At 36.5% G+C, this 15171-nt stretch overlaps 1 protein-coding gene across 5 annotated transcripts; it reads right to left on the bottom strand.

The window, feature by feature from the left end:
• Positions 1-3224: 3224 nt before the first annotated feature.
• Positions 3225-14212, bottom strand: LOC149151515 (ran-binding protein 1 homolog c-like). Of its 5 annotated transcripts, none has more exons than XM_089438373.1 (5): positions 13713-14195; positions 12438-12589; positions 12152-12277; positions 3608-3700; positions 3296-3435 (listed from the first exon to the last, which is right to left on the bottom strand). In XM_089438373.1, exons 1-4 carry the CDS (start codon positions 13886-13888, stop codon positions 3633-3635), a joined length of 522 nt encoding a protein of 173 aa, XP_089294499.1. In that variant the 5' UTR covers positions 13889-14195; the 3' UTR covers positions 3296-3435; positions 3608-3632. The 5 variants fall into 5 exon arrangements, 4 of the variants coding, with proteins under 4 accessions (XP_089294502.1, XP_089294499.1, XP_089294500.1 ...); XM_089438374.1 differs by lacking the exon at positions 3296-3435 and adding an exon at positions 3794-3880 and having other exon boundaries at positions 3619-3700; positions 13713-14212; XM_089438376.1 differs by lacking the exons at positions 12152-12277; positions 12438-12589; positions 13713-14195 and adding an exon at positions 3794-5178 and having other exon boundaries at positions 3225-3435.
• Between the last annotated feature and the right edge of the window lie 959 nt (positions 14213-15171).

Genomic DNA, 15171 nt, shown 5'->3' on the forward strand with positions numbered 1-15171 from the left:
ATCCTTCCAAGACTTGTTGTAGATTAGTATATCATCAAAAAATACTAACACAAATTTTCTAAGGAATGGTTTGAAAATTGAATTCATCAAACCTTGAAATGTTGAAGGTGCATTGGTAAGGCCAAAAGGCATGACCAAAAATTCATAATGACCCTCATGAGTTCTAAATGCCGTTTTCGGAATGTCTTCAATCTTCATTCTGATTTGATGATATCCCGAACGAAGATCCAACTTGGTGAAGTAAATTGATCCATGCAATTCATCCAGTAATTCATCAATGACAGGAATGGGGAACTTATCTTTAATAGTGAGCTTGTTGAGCTCCCTATAATCTGGACACATGCGCCATGATCCATCCTTCTTGTGCACCAATACTACTGGAGCTGAGAAAGAACTTTGACTCAGTTGAATTATACCAGCCTCTAGCATTTCTGCAACCATACGTTCAATTTCACTTTTTTGGACATATGGATATCTGTACGGCCTGATGTTTAGAGGAACACTTCCTGGAATCAGATGAATAGCATGATCATGATCACGCATAGGTGGGAGACCTTTGGGAGTCTCAAATACCTTGGAATGATTGTCCAAGACTTTTTGGAGATCTGGAGAAATAGATGATTCCAATGTGGAAACATCTAGCGAACATAATTGTGCAATTACACCTCTTTGCTCCTTTTTTAGAAGCTTTGTCATGCCATTAGAGTTGATTATCTTTCCTGGTTTCCCTACAATACCCCTTAATTCAACTTCCTTTCCTTCCACAGAAAATTTCATGAAAAGTTCTTGAAAATTAAAAGCTATTGTACCCAAGGATTGTAGCCATTGGACTCCTAGTACAACATCAGCACCTCCCATTGGAATGGAAAGCATTGGGCTAGTCAATACATATTCTCCCATGGATAGCTTGATATTATGGCACTTTCCAGAACAATTTATTGTTCCTCCATTTGCAATCATCACTTGACACTCTGGTGTTGGATATAGGAAGCAATTCAATTCTTTTGCTACCCTACAGTGAATAAAATTGTGGGTGCTTCCTGAATCAATCAACACTATTACCTTTTTCTTCTTGATTTGTCCTTCTATCTTGATGGTTTGAGGAGTGGTAATTCCCGCCAATGCATTACAAGATATGGTCGGATTTATTTGTTCTTCATCTAGGCTTTGTTCCTAGAATATATCCTCTTCTTTTGACCTTTCTTGCTCCTTTTCTTCTTCCTCTTCACAATCTATGTAGAATACACTACAACAAAACCAACGATTTGCCCCAGATTTAGCGCCAGATTTTAGTGCATTTTTTTTGTAATTGTGATGAGCAACCTGGCACTAAATCTGGCTCTATTGTACAATTTTTAAAGCGTCCTTTTTTTCACCTAATTTTGCATCCTTTTTCACGCTAGATTTTGCATCATTTTTTACACCAAACTATGCATCATTTTTTGCGTCAAATTTTGAACCAAGATTTGCATCTTATTTTATGACAGGTTTTGCTTCTAGTTTTGTGTCATTTTTTGCATCTATTTTTCATTCTCTTTTGCTTCCTATTTTGTGTCATTCTTTGCTTCCATTTTTGCACCATCATTTGCATCAAGTTTACACTGTATTTTGAATCCAATTTAACGTCTTTTTATGCATCTATTTTGTGTCAGTTTTTGCATCTAGTCTTACGCCAGGTTTTGTATCTAGTCTTACACTAGTTTTTGCTTCTATTTTTGCACCAGCTTTGGTGCCTATCTTTGCACCATGTGTTGAATTTGATTTAGCACCAAATTTTGCATCCATTTTTGTGCCCATTTTGGCATCTTTTTCTGGACCATTTTTTACATCCACATTTACGTTTGATTTGTCTCCATTTTTCCCATCTCATTTTGCACCATATTTTGCGTCATTTGTTTCATCCAATTTTGCATCATTTTTAACACCATCTCTTGCATCTAATGTTACATCATTTTGAGCATCCAAATTTGCATTTATATTTGCATCTTATGTTGAGTCATGTGTTGTGTCCACCTTTGTATCTTATTTTGTGTCTAATGGTACATTCAATTTAGAGCCATTTTTTACGTCTACTTTTGTATTTGTTTTTGCACCAAGTTTTGCATTAAGCTATTTTATGCCCCTTTTTGCACCATTTTTTTGTGTCTACTTGTGTCGAATTTTGCACCATTATTTACACCGACTTTTTCATCCAATTTTGCATTTTTTTGGTGTCTAGTTTTACATCGTTTTCACCATCCAAATTTGCATCTTTTTTTGCCTCATTTTGTGTCCACATTTGCATATAATTTTGTGTCTGAGTTCGAGCCTAAATTTGCATGTGATTAGGAATCATTTTTTACATCCAATATGACATCCTTGGTTTCACCTTTTTCAGCCCCATTTTGCATCTTGTTTTATGTCTTTTCTTACATCTTTTTTTTTCCTTTTTTGCACCCATGTTTGCATCCCAAATTTACACCATTATTTGCATCATCATTTGGCATATTAATTTGTAACGTTTTTTGCTTCTTTTTAACGCTCAACTTTGCATCTTATTTTACATCTAGTTGTTGTCTTTTTTTGCATCTAATTTGGTGCCCATTTATGTGTCCTTGTTTTTGCCCAATTTGATATCCTTTTGTATGCCATGTTTTGTTCCCTTCTTTGTGTCAACTATTGCACAATTTTTCACTTCTAATTTAAAACACTTTGTATGTCAATTGTTTGCATTTTGTATTAATTCCTAGTTTAACATCCAATTTTACTTTCAATTTTGCATCCATGGTTACATCCGCATTTGACTTCTTATATAGAGTATATTTTTCTTTACATATATGACCCCCTTTATAGATTCATAGTGAAATATATGATAGTTTCTAAATATCATTAAAGCAGATATCACAATTCAAAATCATTTGTAAAGAAATTTAAGAGAAATTGACAACATCCATCCAAAAAAATAACAATGTGTCATTAACAATTTTCAAAACATGTATAAAATAGCAACATAATACTAATAAAATCAGTATTATTTTTAATCAAAACAAGTAAAATTCAAATATGATTAACAAATCAAAATATTTCATGAATATCGTTATTCTACGATAAATTAACAACATACATAAATCAAACTCATCGTATGATTACAAAATCAAAATGTCTCATTGATATAGAGTAAATTCACAACACCCATCTAAACATAGCAATGTCATTCTACACAATAATTTCTTCATAAAAAACAATGCATGTGCATGCCTAGCTACCACCACCAAGATCATCCTCATGATCATCTTGACCATCCTCATTACTCTGATCCACATCATCACCAACACCGCAACTATCATCATCATCTCCTCCTTCACCACCATCATCCCCATCCTCATCCTCATCATCTCCTGATATATGTTGAACATAATTTGGATCATCGTCTTGGCAATCATTACCTATAGCATTCTGACAAAAAAAATCAATATTACATGTTAGTATTAATTACATAACACAACGCATGTTTTTGTTATACAATGTTAACCATAAAATGAGGTAAGATATAATATCTAATAGTACTAAAAAATAAAATGAAAATATGGTTTAAAAGTATATTGGAAATCCAACTAAGATTATATACCATAGAGTCCATCCAAACAACAAATTCAACCCATCTCTTTTGCTGCAGCACCTCCTTTTCCAAATGATTTGGAGGTCTTCCATATTTTAGTTCCTATCAATCAGTAAATAGGGAGAAATTAGATAACAATGACTTTCTTCTAGTACAAAATCTATTAAAAAAATATCACATGTTTAATATACTTACAAAGGTTGTTATTAGTGCTTTTAAACCTTTCTGGCCACTACGATGAGTGACTTTTGTCTTGGTTAACCTCGCCTTGGATGCCTTGTCCTTAAACATAAACCAATTCAATTTATTTTCACACAAATACATGTCTAAGATACTTATAAGTATTAATACATTCTAAATAATGTTTAATGAAAAATTCAATACCTGAATGCTCTCATTGTCGGCTTTTCTTTGTGCATCCAACTTCTCATATGATTTTACAAGTTCTTTCCATACTTTAAAAGGTATGTCAATAGGTCTTTGTTTCAGTCTTTGATCTTGAGGCATTTTTTAAATTTTTCTTGTTTGGTTAAAAATTTTGGTTAAAAAAAACCGAACAAGTAATTCACATCAATGGCATGGGGACTCTATGGATATGTGTAAAAAAATGGCTATAAAGAAAACATCCAAAAAACATATGAGCTCTCCCTTTGATGGTCACTTGGGGCATATGGCTAGAAAGGAACAACTCCATTTTCGAAAATCAAGGACAATCCTTTCTCAAAGTCCTTCCTAATATTTGCTCCAAATGTCTTAAAATGAAAAACAAAATTCAAACGTCATCCTTAAACATCTCCCTTAATTATAACGTTGGACCATAAATTCTTCACTTTTATTGTTATCGGCTCTGGAATGAAATATGTGTGCACTAATGAAAAAACATTGAGTTTCATTTTTCATAATCACAAACAATGAAAAAAGAATCACACGTAACTAGCATCATTTTGGAAATTTTATATTTATTAAAAATCTTTAACATGTTTTCCTCCCATATCTCATAAAAAGGTGTGAAATTTTTTATATACTCTCCAATAAGCACTACAACAAAACCAGCGATTTGGAGGTTTTACACTAAGTTTTTCAACATCGAGCTTACTAGGGCTTGCACCACCGGGGTTATTAGTAAGAATCTCATGAGGTTTGCATAGCCATGATTATTAGAATCAAAATAGTAGGATTTGCACTAAAAAACAGTTCATAGAGCTTTCCTGCTAGGGAGAAAATCACAAGTTCAACTTCTGCAGTGCAGAGCACCGAGAGCTCGTAAGCTTTCTTCAACAATCCACCTACGTTTCGAAAATGTAGCCTGCCTGCTGACAATGTTCTCAATCCTCTTCCTCTGCATCTTTCCCCTCCCTATTCTTGTATGTCCTCTTTCGTTTTTCCCTCCAAACAAACCCTCTCAAATTGAGAAAGCAGAACAACTCACTCGATGAGAATCCGAATCCAATTATCGCTTCTAACAATAACCCAATACGATACCAGAAGTGATTACACAAAACCTGATTGACTCTTCATTTGTTTGGAAAAGAGCCAAGCATATACTTCTGACGAGGGTTTCCGTCTCAACTCTGGCTCACAGGACGTCGCTTAGTCAATTGCGAGAAAAGTTTTCCACCTGCCTGTCACATACGGTTTGTCACACTATATATTAAAATAAGGTTGATCATACTAACAATAAGGTTGTATAGTTTAAAAGGAGGGCTCTCCTGACTGCATTTGGTTGGTTTATAGAAAAGATTGCTGGAATGTGTAATGTGAATGCTCTGCTAACTGTTTTTTAAGCATTTGGAAGTATTAAAACCCCCTAGGATAATTAATGTAAGACCTGTTAATTAATGTGTAAAGATGGTTATTGTCCTTGGGCTACCTTAGCTATTCGTGTTTAGTGATCTGTGGTATTATGACTCCTCAAGTCACTATTAAACCATGAGAACCATGCCCAGGCAGATTAGTGTGACATTGTGGATGAGAACCAAAACTAGACTCCTATAACCTCCTTTTTCATCCTTTAAATTGCAGAATTAACTGACTGTTCTAGTAATCGTTCTTGAGCACCTGAAGATGTGCACCCTAAATAATAAGAATAATACCCTGTAACATATGAATAGTCCATCCTGTGCATGTAGGATATGCACATGAGTTCCAATAAAATCACTAACCAGAATACCAGGTGTTATTAAAGCCTCTACAGGTTGATATATATGAATGTTACAGTGTGCAGGAGTATGATTCAATTCCATACGAAAATACAAAACATCTGATAGGATTTCCTTATACCTCATAGGCAAACAACCATTGTCCCTTCTATAGATGAGCATAATAAGTGCTTGGTTCTCTACACTAAATAAAGACAAAGTATAGTACTTATTGCTGACAAAATAGGATTTAAATCGCGGTTCAATTGCTTGACATTCAGCTGGTCACAGAATTGTAGAGTGCATAATCATAAGTGATGTTGCGAGCCAGTAGAAGTGCTCTCCTACAAAAGCCTGATCTAGCATATCTCTTACCTTTATTTAGTTGGGATCAGCAAGGTAGTTTTGGGCTAGCATACTGATTTTCACATGAGTTAGTTGAGGCCAACAAGAAGACCTAAACCTGGTTAGGTGCAACTAGGTGATTTCTGTTGTAAAACTGTTTGTAATTTGTGACACTGAGAGAGGTATGCTCCCGTAACTGTGCTCCCTTATCATATCATTAGCCCTGCTTGGGTGTAACAGTCATGTAGGAATGTCTACGGCTGGGAGGTGAATCCATCCTTTGGCAACTTGTTTGACAGCCCTTGTCTTTTAAATGATAGGTATTGCGGTCCGGAGCCCATTTTGCATGCTGCTATGTAATTTATATTATGGTTAGAGATGAACTATATCAATGTGCTTAATCATTTGAGATGTTATAACTGGAATGTAATAGTTGATTTACGCTTCTTATATTCTTTCACGGTTACTAGTCTAGAATTGCATTACTGTTCACGCAATTATTAAGTTGGAACTTGGCACCAAAGCTGCTTATGAGAGCTAAGATTTAGGTCTGTGTGCCAGTTGGGCTGCCAGACCTAGTTAAGTGAATTTGGTTCTGTTATGAAAGCGAAGTTTTCATGAGCCCATTGTGATCTGGTTTTGAGAGTGCATTAGAGTTTGTCTATGTGAGAATCATTAGAAAGTTGTATGTGTATGTGTGTGAGAGCTCAATACGTTATAGAAGAAAGCGACAACTAGTGACTAAGACTTTAGTTGGTGTACGTCAGTCCAGACTGTTGGGTCGTAACCCTTCATAGTCACATGATCCAGAATGTTGGATCAACACGTTATATGTTGTTAGTCATTGTACCCAATGTGCTCAACCAATGAAGTCTATAAAACAAACACCTCAAAATGGCTAACCATAGCATCTGTCTGATTATGACATTCACCCTATATTTTGATCAACCAATTAGGATGCCTTCTATATCGAGCACAGTGTTGAAAAAATTGGCATCGGCAAAAAATCGGCAGAGGGTACAGAAAATATCTTCTCGGAAACATCGGCAAAAAAAATTGGCAAAAATTGGCAAACTGTGGCTCGGATGGTACCGATGAAAAACCAATGATACCAATTTCATATCCCATGACGTTATTCAAGTTTCGATTGGACTCATGTAACAAATATGGGTGTTCCTGACAATCAGAGAACCTAGAGCTGCATGGCCTTGGCAAGCTCAAGATTAGCATGACGTCTCCCCCTAAACACAGGGATAAGCGAAGGATGACCTTCTAATTGTTGGTTGGCAAAATGATCCAGCAGCAGTAGATGCACCGAATAAAATTGTGTCTATAAATGTTAAAAGCCATATACTGCAGCAACTACTTGTAACAAATTAACGTCATCAAATAAGGAAGATATTAGGCCATAGAGCAGCATCATTGAAATTGTAACACCACCCAACAGCCCAACATGGTCTCAATGGGTGACGCAGATATGTAATCTCCTTAAACTATGGATTCTAACTACATCATAGAGGAAGTTATTAGTTTGGTGCAAAAATCGGTAGGGGTCATCAACTCGGAAAGCTCAGGAGAAAATTAGCAAAAACTGGGAAATCATAAACTCGGAAAACCCAGGATAAATCAAAGAGTTTTGCAACTCAGTGAAAAGTTAAAACATTGTACTATATGCCAATAGACCAACATGATCTGAATGCTGGATATATATACAGTTTACCTCAAAGAACTAAGGAATATAATGACAGAGAAGCCAGATCACCAAATAACTTTTGTTTCCCAAATTTCCACTCAAATCAAGAACTTATACAGCATGAAAATAACCTAGTTTAAACTTTGACCTTTGTATTGAGGTCTTGAGATTCTATGAACTATTTTATTAGCTTCAGTAACTCGTTGAGCTTCTCAGATGTAAGTACCTGCTGGAGAGAGCTGTTCTTAGTTATAGTGTAGTGGACTATCAGATTTCCAAAACTACTAATAAAATAGAGCTGGTACAGACACATGGAAAGCCAAAATATAAGGATGTACCTGATATTGACTCCTCCATTGAAAGCATAGCGTACGACATTGTCACGAACCCACATGTCAGCAGCTTCAGAAGACGAACTGAGAGTTTCCAGCAAGTCATTAGTAATGCCGACCATGACTTGAATATCAGAGCCGATCAGAGCCTCCAAGACCTTGGGATCTGCATCAAAGAGCTTCACTTTCATAATGTGATTGGCCTGTAGCAGCTTCACAACAATAGAGGGAGCCAGTCTTTGTGATGACAGAATTCCCCAGTTCACACCAATGTCACCCAACACACCAAAGCTGGATGCCCAGATTATCCATGTGAATGATACCAGTGTTCTTGCATTGTAATAAAACATCTTCATATGCTCTGTATGCCACAATGTCAATGTGCAAACTGCATTTCATGCTGTCTGTGAGGAAGAAAGGGTATATGCTATAGCGTAAGATGTTTGGAGAGACCCACATTGCTGTGAATATCAGGTATGATATCCCCATCTGAATGAAACTGACCCACAAGCTTCCATTGGGACTTGGGCATGGTTCACTGTGACCCACAGTAAGCATAGTTTTATTACGTTCTATCATTGAAGGTGAAACTTTACAAACTTCCATGGGATCTGGAAATAGTTTTAAAAATGACACACTAACCATAGATTTATTATTTTTTAACTGTATGATTTAAGGTGATACTTTACACGAGGAACTACATCTGTTCATCAATTTGTCAAGAAGCATGGCCTACAATTCAATTGCTCTAAGCCTATCACTTCTTCCACCTGTCAAATAAATTGTTTCCTGTTTGTTTAGTTGACTATGGTTCTAATAAATATACTATTGTTTGATGTAAAAAGACAAAACAAAACAAAAAATATGGAAAGTTGTGACCCCATTTTCTAACTACAAATTGAAATCGGATTACCATAGTGACCACCTCTGCTTATTGGAATCAAAAAGGGGGTGGGTTAACCCAATACGATACCAGAAGTGATTACACAAAACCTCATTGACTCTTCATTTGTTTGGAAAAGAGCCAAGCATATACTTCTGACGAGGGTTTCTGTCTCAAGTCTGGCTCGCAGGACGTCGCTTAGTCAATTGCGAGAAAAGTTTTCCACCTGCCTGTCAGATACGGTTTGTCACACTATATATTAAAATAAGGTTGATCATACTAACAATAAGGTTGTATAGTTTAAAAGGAGGGCTCTCCTGACTGCATTTGGTTGGTTTATAGAAAAGATTGCTGGAATGTGTAATGTGAATGCTCTGCTAACTGTTTTTTAAGCATTTGGAAGTATTAAAACCCCCTAGGATAATTAATGTAAGACCTGTTAATTAATGTGTAAAGATGGCTATTGTCCTTGGGCTACCTTAGCTGTTCGTGTTCAGTGATCTGTGGTATTATGACTCCTCAAGTCACTATTAAACCATGAGAACCATGCCCAGGCAGACTAGTGTGACATTGTGGATGAGAACCAAAACTAGACTCCTATAACCTCCTTTTTCATCCTTTAAATTGCAGAATTAACTGACTGTTCTAGTAATCGTTCTTGAGCACCTGAAGATGTGCACCCTAAATAATAAGAATAATACCCTGTAACATATGAATAGTCCATCCTGTGCATGTAGGATATGCACATGAGGTCCAATAAAATCACTAACCAGAATACCAGGTGTTATTAAAGCCTCTACAGGTTGATATATATGAATGTTACAGTGTGCAGGAGTATGATTCAATTCCATACGAAAATACAAAACATCTGATAGGATTTCCTTATACCTCATAGGCAAACAACCATTGTCCCTTCTATAGATGAGCAGAATAAGTGCTTGGTTCTCTACACTAAATAAAGACAAAGTATAGTACTTACTGCTGACAAAATAGGATTTAAATCGCGGTTCAATTGCTTGACATTCAGCTGGTCACAGAATTGTAGAGTGCATAATCATAAGTGAGGTTGCGAGCCTCATTGCTCAAAGTCTAAGGGTCTTGCGAGCCATAATCACAGCCATGTATGGCATATCTTGTGATTATGGCATTTTATGAGGTCAATTCTTGTGAAGACATTTCAGTTTATAATAAATTTTGAACCTCAACAGAGTTTTGGCAAGACCTGGCTGAGCTAGGACATCAACAACACAGCTGATATGAATGACATAATCTAGCCTCAAGAGGGAGCCTCTTTTGTTCATCACTCTAACAATCTATGAAGTGGTGGAAAGCATAACAACTTCCCCTTGAATATGACACCTAAACTGAGTACAAATCCTAAATGATGCAGCCCTTGGTGCATGTCTCTCAAAGTATCGATATTTCAAATGTTGAAAGCTCTTGTGCCCATTTGATATGCATTCGATTGCAGTTCCCCTGAAGAAAGAATCTTATAAAGGTGAGGCCATGGCCAATATGTTAGCCATATCCATTGGAGTTGCCATTGCTTGACAACTTTAGTGTGATCAGTCCCACCATGATTCACATGGGCTTCTACTCAACACTGGCTATTGCTATTGTAAGAGTCTTCAAGCTCGTTGAACCCATAGTATTGATAAGTGTATTCTTTGGGTCTCTAGTTTTCAAATTCTGCCTATGTTTTCCTCTCAGTATCATTATTTCAAATGCTGAAAGCTCTAATTCCCATTGTTTTGTATTTGATTGTGGTTTCCCTGAAGAAAGAAGCTTATAAAGGTGAGCCCGAGGCCAATATGTTGGCCATATCCATTGGAGTTACTATTTCAGCTTATGGGGAGGCCAAGATGAATGCATGGGAGGTGATTCTCCAGTTAAGTGCAGTTGCATGTGAGACTACCCAATTGGTTCTCATACAAATTCCACGAACATCAAAAGGATTAAGTTGAATCCCATCACATCTTTGTTGCTCCTTGTTGCCTTGTTTTTCTCAGCACCCCCTGGGCCTTAGTAGAATACCCATTTCTGATAATCAGGGCCTCTTCCTTTGATTTGGATTACATGACATTTCTGCTTGTGCCTTGGCTCTTAATCTTGCAGTGTTTCTTCTGATAGGAAAGACTTCAGCCTTGACTATGAATGTTGCTGGTCTTGTCAAGGACTGGCTGCTCATAACATAATCTTTATCTGTAATAAATGAAAAGGTTACAGTCATAAACTTGAGTGGGTGTGGACTGGCTTTTCTGGATGTCTGTTACTATAATCATTTGAAACTTCAAGCTCTCAAGTCCAATGACAACCAACCAAAGTACCTCAGCAGTGCAGCTGATGCCAATGATGAAGGAGAAGGTTTGATAATGACGAGTGGGAGATTCTCAATCAGAGATTCAGAACCAGTAGAGAAAAATCAAACTCAAGCTTCAGGATTAGGTATTTAGATCATTAATATTGTCTTGTGCTAGAGATTACTGTTCTTGGATTGGCTCCTCTATGCCCAGATCTATTTGCAGGGAACAGGCCAGTCATTCACAGTGAAAAAGATAATGACAAGATTAGTGTATAATGATGGACAAGATGGTGCCATGGTGCCAACCTAAATCTCAAGTAAGGAGACATCTGTTCATCAATTTGTCAAGAAGCATGGCCTACAATTCAATTGCTCTAAGCCTATCACTTCTTCCACCTGTCAAATAAATTGTTTCCTGTTTGTTTAGTTGACTATCGTTCTAATAAATATACTATTGTTTGATGTAAAAAGACAAAACAAAACAAAAAATATGGAAAGTTGTGACCCCATTTTCTAACTACAAATTGAAATCGGATTACCATAGTGACCACCTCTGCTTATTGGAATCAAAAAGGGGGTGGGTTATGCACAATCCTCCTTATCATTTGCTATTACCAGAGATAATTAAAGCCACCCTAAACTCAAGTCTTAACTATGCTGATAGGGTGTTTGGGGAGGGGGATCCCTTACCAACCCACTATAATCTGCACAAAAGCATCCTAAGAACATATGCAAAATCAACCCTTCAATGAAATGATCCAAGAATATAGGTACTCAAACATTGATTTTATCAAAGAAAAATACAAGACACAAAGAAAAGATCATAACAAGGATTAGAAGAGTCTAAGAACAGTGCTCACTGTCTACAGAGCCAAGACGAATGCAGAAGAGTTCTTCCTTCAGTTCCCCATCTGAGAAATCAGTTGCATGCCAGACCCAAGTTTTATCACTACCTGCATGCTCCTGAAGTGACATTGGGGAATGAACTGCAAGGCAAAAAAAAAAAAACAATATAATCCAGATAATAAGGATCAACACAAATTCTCGGCACAGAAAGCCTCTTAAAACTTGGACGTAAGATAAGCTATTACAATCTCAGGGGGGAAATTACACAAAAAAAAAAAACAAACAAACAAATTTACATACTTAAATGGTTTGCACATATTTTCAATGTCTTGGATTGCCTCATGACCAGCCGAACCTTTGTAGTATCCTTGTGCTTAAGAAACTTTACTGTTCCTACACCACGTTCCTTCCATTGATTCCCATCCTTGTCAAACCTGTACAGCTTCGCCTTCCTGCAGGGTCAAACATATAAAAAAGAATGGGAATATTAATAAACAATGAAACTGCATTAGGATCATTTTAAGAGCCCATGGCATCCATTAGAAGTAACGTCCGCAATATCCCACCATATCAAATGCATTCAAAGATAAATTACCAACGACCTATTAAAAACACAAGAGATATTCCTTAACATTACCGAAAAGGATCCCACAAAAAAGCTCAATAATAACATCAAACATGTAAGAATACAAATCATCAACTATTTAATAACAAAAGAATGCTCATCCCATACATCCCCATAAAGTACAGAAATGATCAACAGCCTGTTCAAAACATCATAGAAAGTCAACGAAAACAGTTGACAGAAGACCAAAACAGACATATGCCTGAATCATACCACCTCACAAAATAAAAAGACAAATCACCCTAATGCCAATAACCAAAAGACAGATTATCAAATAGGCCCAATTCAGTATTCAATGGCTAATCCAAAAACCAAAAAATACGAAACCCCGTATGCTTAACAATAACAAATGACCATCACACCCCCCACTAAACCAGAATAACAGAGAAACCATCATAGATTCTTCAAAGACATTGAAAAAAGGATGGCCTATAGTTCAACAAAATATAAAAAGACTCATCAAAATACAAAACCCCCAATGATAACAAATAAACCGTCAAATGCATCCCCGAAAAAATCTTCATCGGCAGCCTATCAACATAGGAAAACAATTATTACAGACCATAATGAGATCAAAAAATGCTGATCAAAATATCAATGGGACATCAAAACAACAAGAAACTCACAAAATACACAGAAAAGCAAAACCCTAATTACCCGATAAAACAAACCATAGCCCGCTAAATGCATCTACCATAGAGTTTCTTCAGCACCCCATTGAAATGACAAATCCGATCATCATCAACAAGCGAACAAAACATCGAGAACTCGATAAAAACAGATCTTACTAAAAAGGAGAAAAATTAGAAGTAAATAACTGCCCAAATGCATCTTCCTTATAGTCAAGGTCCCATTTATGTGCACAGGAAAAGGGCCACCGAAGAGGCCATGAAAACAACTTTCAACTGAGAAAACAAAATCATGAAATAGCCATGGATTAAGAAATTTACATGTCAAGAAGGACATCCTCCTCTTCTTCGCCCGTGGTGACAGTAACCTCCTCAAGCTTAACAATGGGTGCAACCTGAGCTCCAGTGTCCTCTTCCTTTCCGGCATCATCCTCGTTCTCTCTCGAATCGTCATCTATTGCCCGTGTAAGAACAGGATCCTCCTGAGTTCCAGCCATCCCAATACCATATAGTGCACAGAGGGAGGGCTCGAATGAAATCGATGGATCCAAAATATGCCAGAAACTCGCCCAATATCAGATACGAATGCGAAACCCCGAGGATTTTGGACAAAGGATTTAACTGTGCAAAAATGCTTCGAAGGCAAAGGGCAAAGAGGTCGACGGAGAGAAAACACTCTATATAAGGGTTTTTGAGGTCGATGGAGAGAAAACACTCTATATAAGGGTTTTGAAGAGGGAAGGCCGGTAGCTGTTAAAGATTGAGAGTAAAAGTAGCATCGTTAAAGATAATATAATAAATTATTACAGGGATGGTTGGGGGGTTTCAAAGGGAGAGAAGGCCATGGAATAACCCCTAAATCATCTCCAACATGAGAGACCTACTTCATTCATGTTGTCATGTTGGGACCAGAGGTTGTTGTGCGTTTTTTGTTTTCGCAATTTTGAACTCTTTCCTCGGTGATATATTATTGTGTTTATTGTAATAATAATGGGATGGGGTTGAGGGGTTTGTAAATGAGATAAATATGGAAAAGTAATTAGAAATATTGGTTTTAAATTATTATAATAAGTATTGCTGTGGTTGATCCATGATAAGTTGTAGGGTAGTTGGTTTGTATGGGGTTTAGTTGTTATGAGGTCTTAAGTTCAAATGTCATGGGGAGGGGTTGAGAATGGAAGTCATTTTGGGGGCATCAAAACTATTCTAAGGGGCATCTTCCACTGAGCTTTACACAATCCTCGATGTTGAGGATGAAAATAATATGAATATGCCAAGCTCACTCTACAGCCTAGTATGGTTACAGTCATGTTTGTCCATCATTCCAAGGGGCATCTTCCACTGAGCTTTACACAATCCTCAATGTTGAGGATGAAAATAATATGAATATGCCAAGCTCACTCTACAGCCTAGTATGGTTACAACGATGTTTGTCCATCATCAAAGTTGAAATTTTGCTAGTGTCAGCCAAAATAAATTTAAAAAAAAAATAAAAATAAAAATAAAAAAATACAAAACATTTAAATAATGTTTGCTCATAAAAAATAATTGCCAATGAAGAAATTGGATCCCTCTCCGCTCATATTATATCTATATTTAAGATGGGTCTATGCTAGTGGATAACACAAAAATCACAAAGTGAAGAAGAGTTTAAATCAAGTCAAAGCAAAACTTTGGGACTAGCGCAATTCATCTAACTTCTATTGAAATGCGGTATTTATACGTGTAATGTGATCTATATATATATATATATATATATATATATATATATATATATATA

The sequence above is a fragment of the Pinus tabuliformis genome, chromosome 9 (assembly GCF_031772625.1).
Source record: "Pinus tabuliformis cultivar Carrire ecotype Pingquan chromosome 9, CPIR1, whole genome shotgun sequence".
Lineage (NCBI taxonomy): Eukaryota > Viridiplantae > Streptophyta > Pinopsida > Pinales > Pinaceae > Pinus > Pinus tabuliformis.

What these genes read in the sequence shown, in the direction of transcription:
- LOC149151515 (XM_089438373.1), bottom strand. Translation starts at nt 13,888, where the DNA reads ATGGCTGGAACTCAGGAGGATCCTGTTCTTACACGGGCAATAGATGAC. An exon ending in GAGGATGTCCTTCTTGACAT is followed by an intron (nt 12,590 to 13,712) that starts GTAAATTTCTTA and finishes TTGACCCTGCAG; the next exon opens with GAAGGCGAAGCTGTACAGGT. An exon ending in AATATGTGCAAACCATTTAA is followed by an intron (nt 12,278 to 12,437) that starts GTATGTAAATTT and finishes TTTGCCTTGCAG; the next exon opens with TTCATTCCCCAATGTCACTT.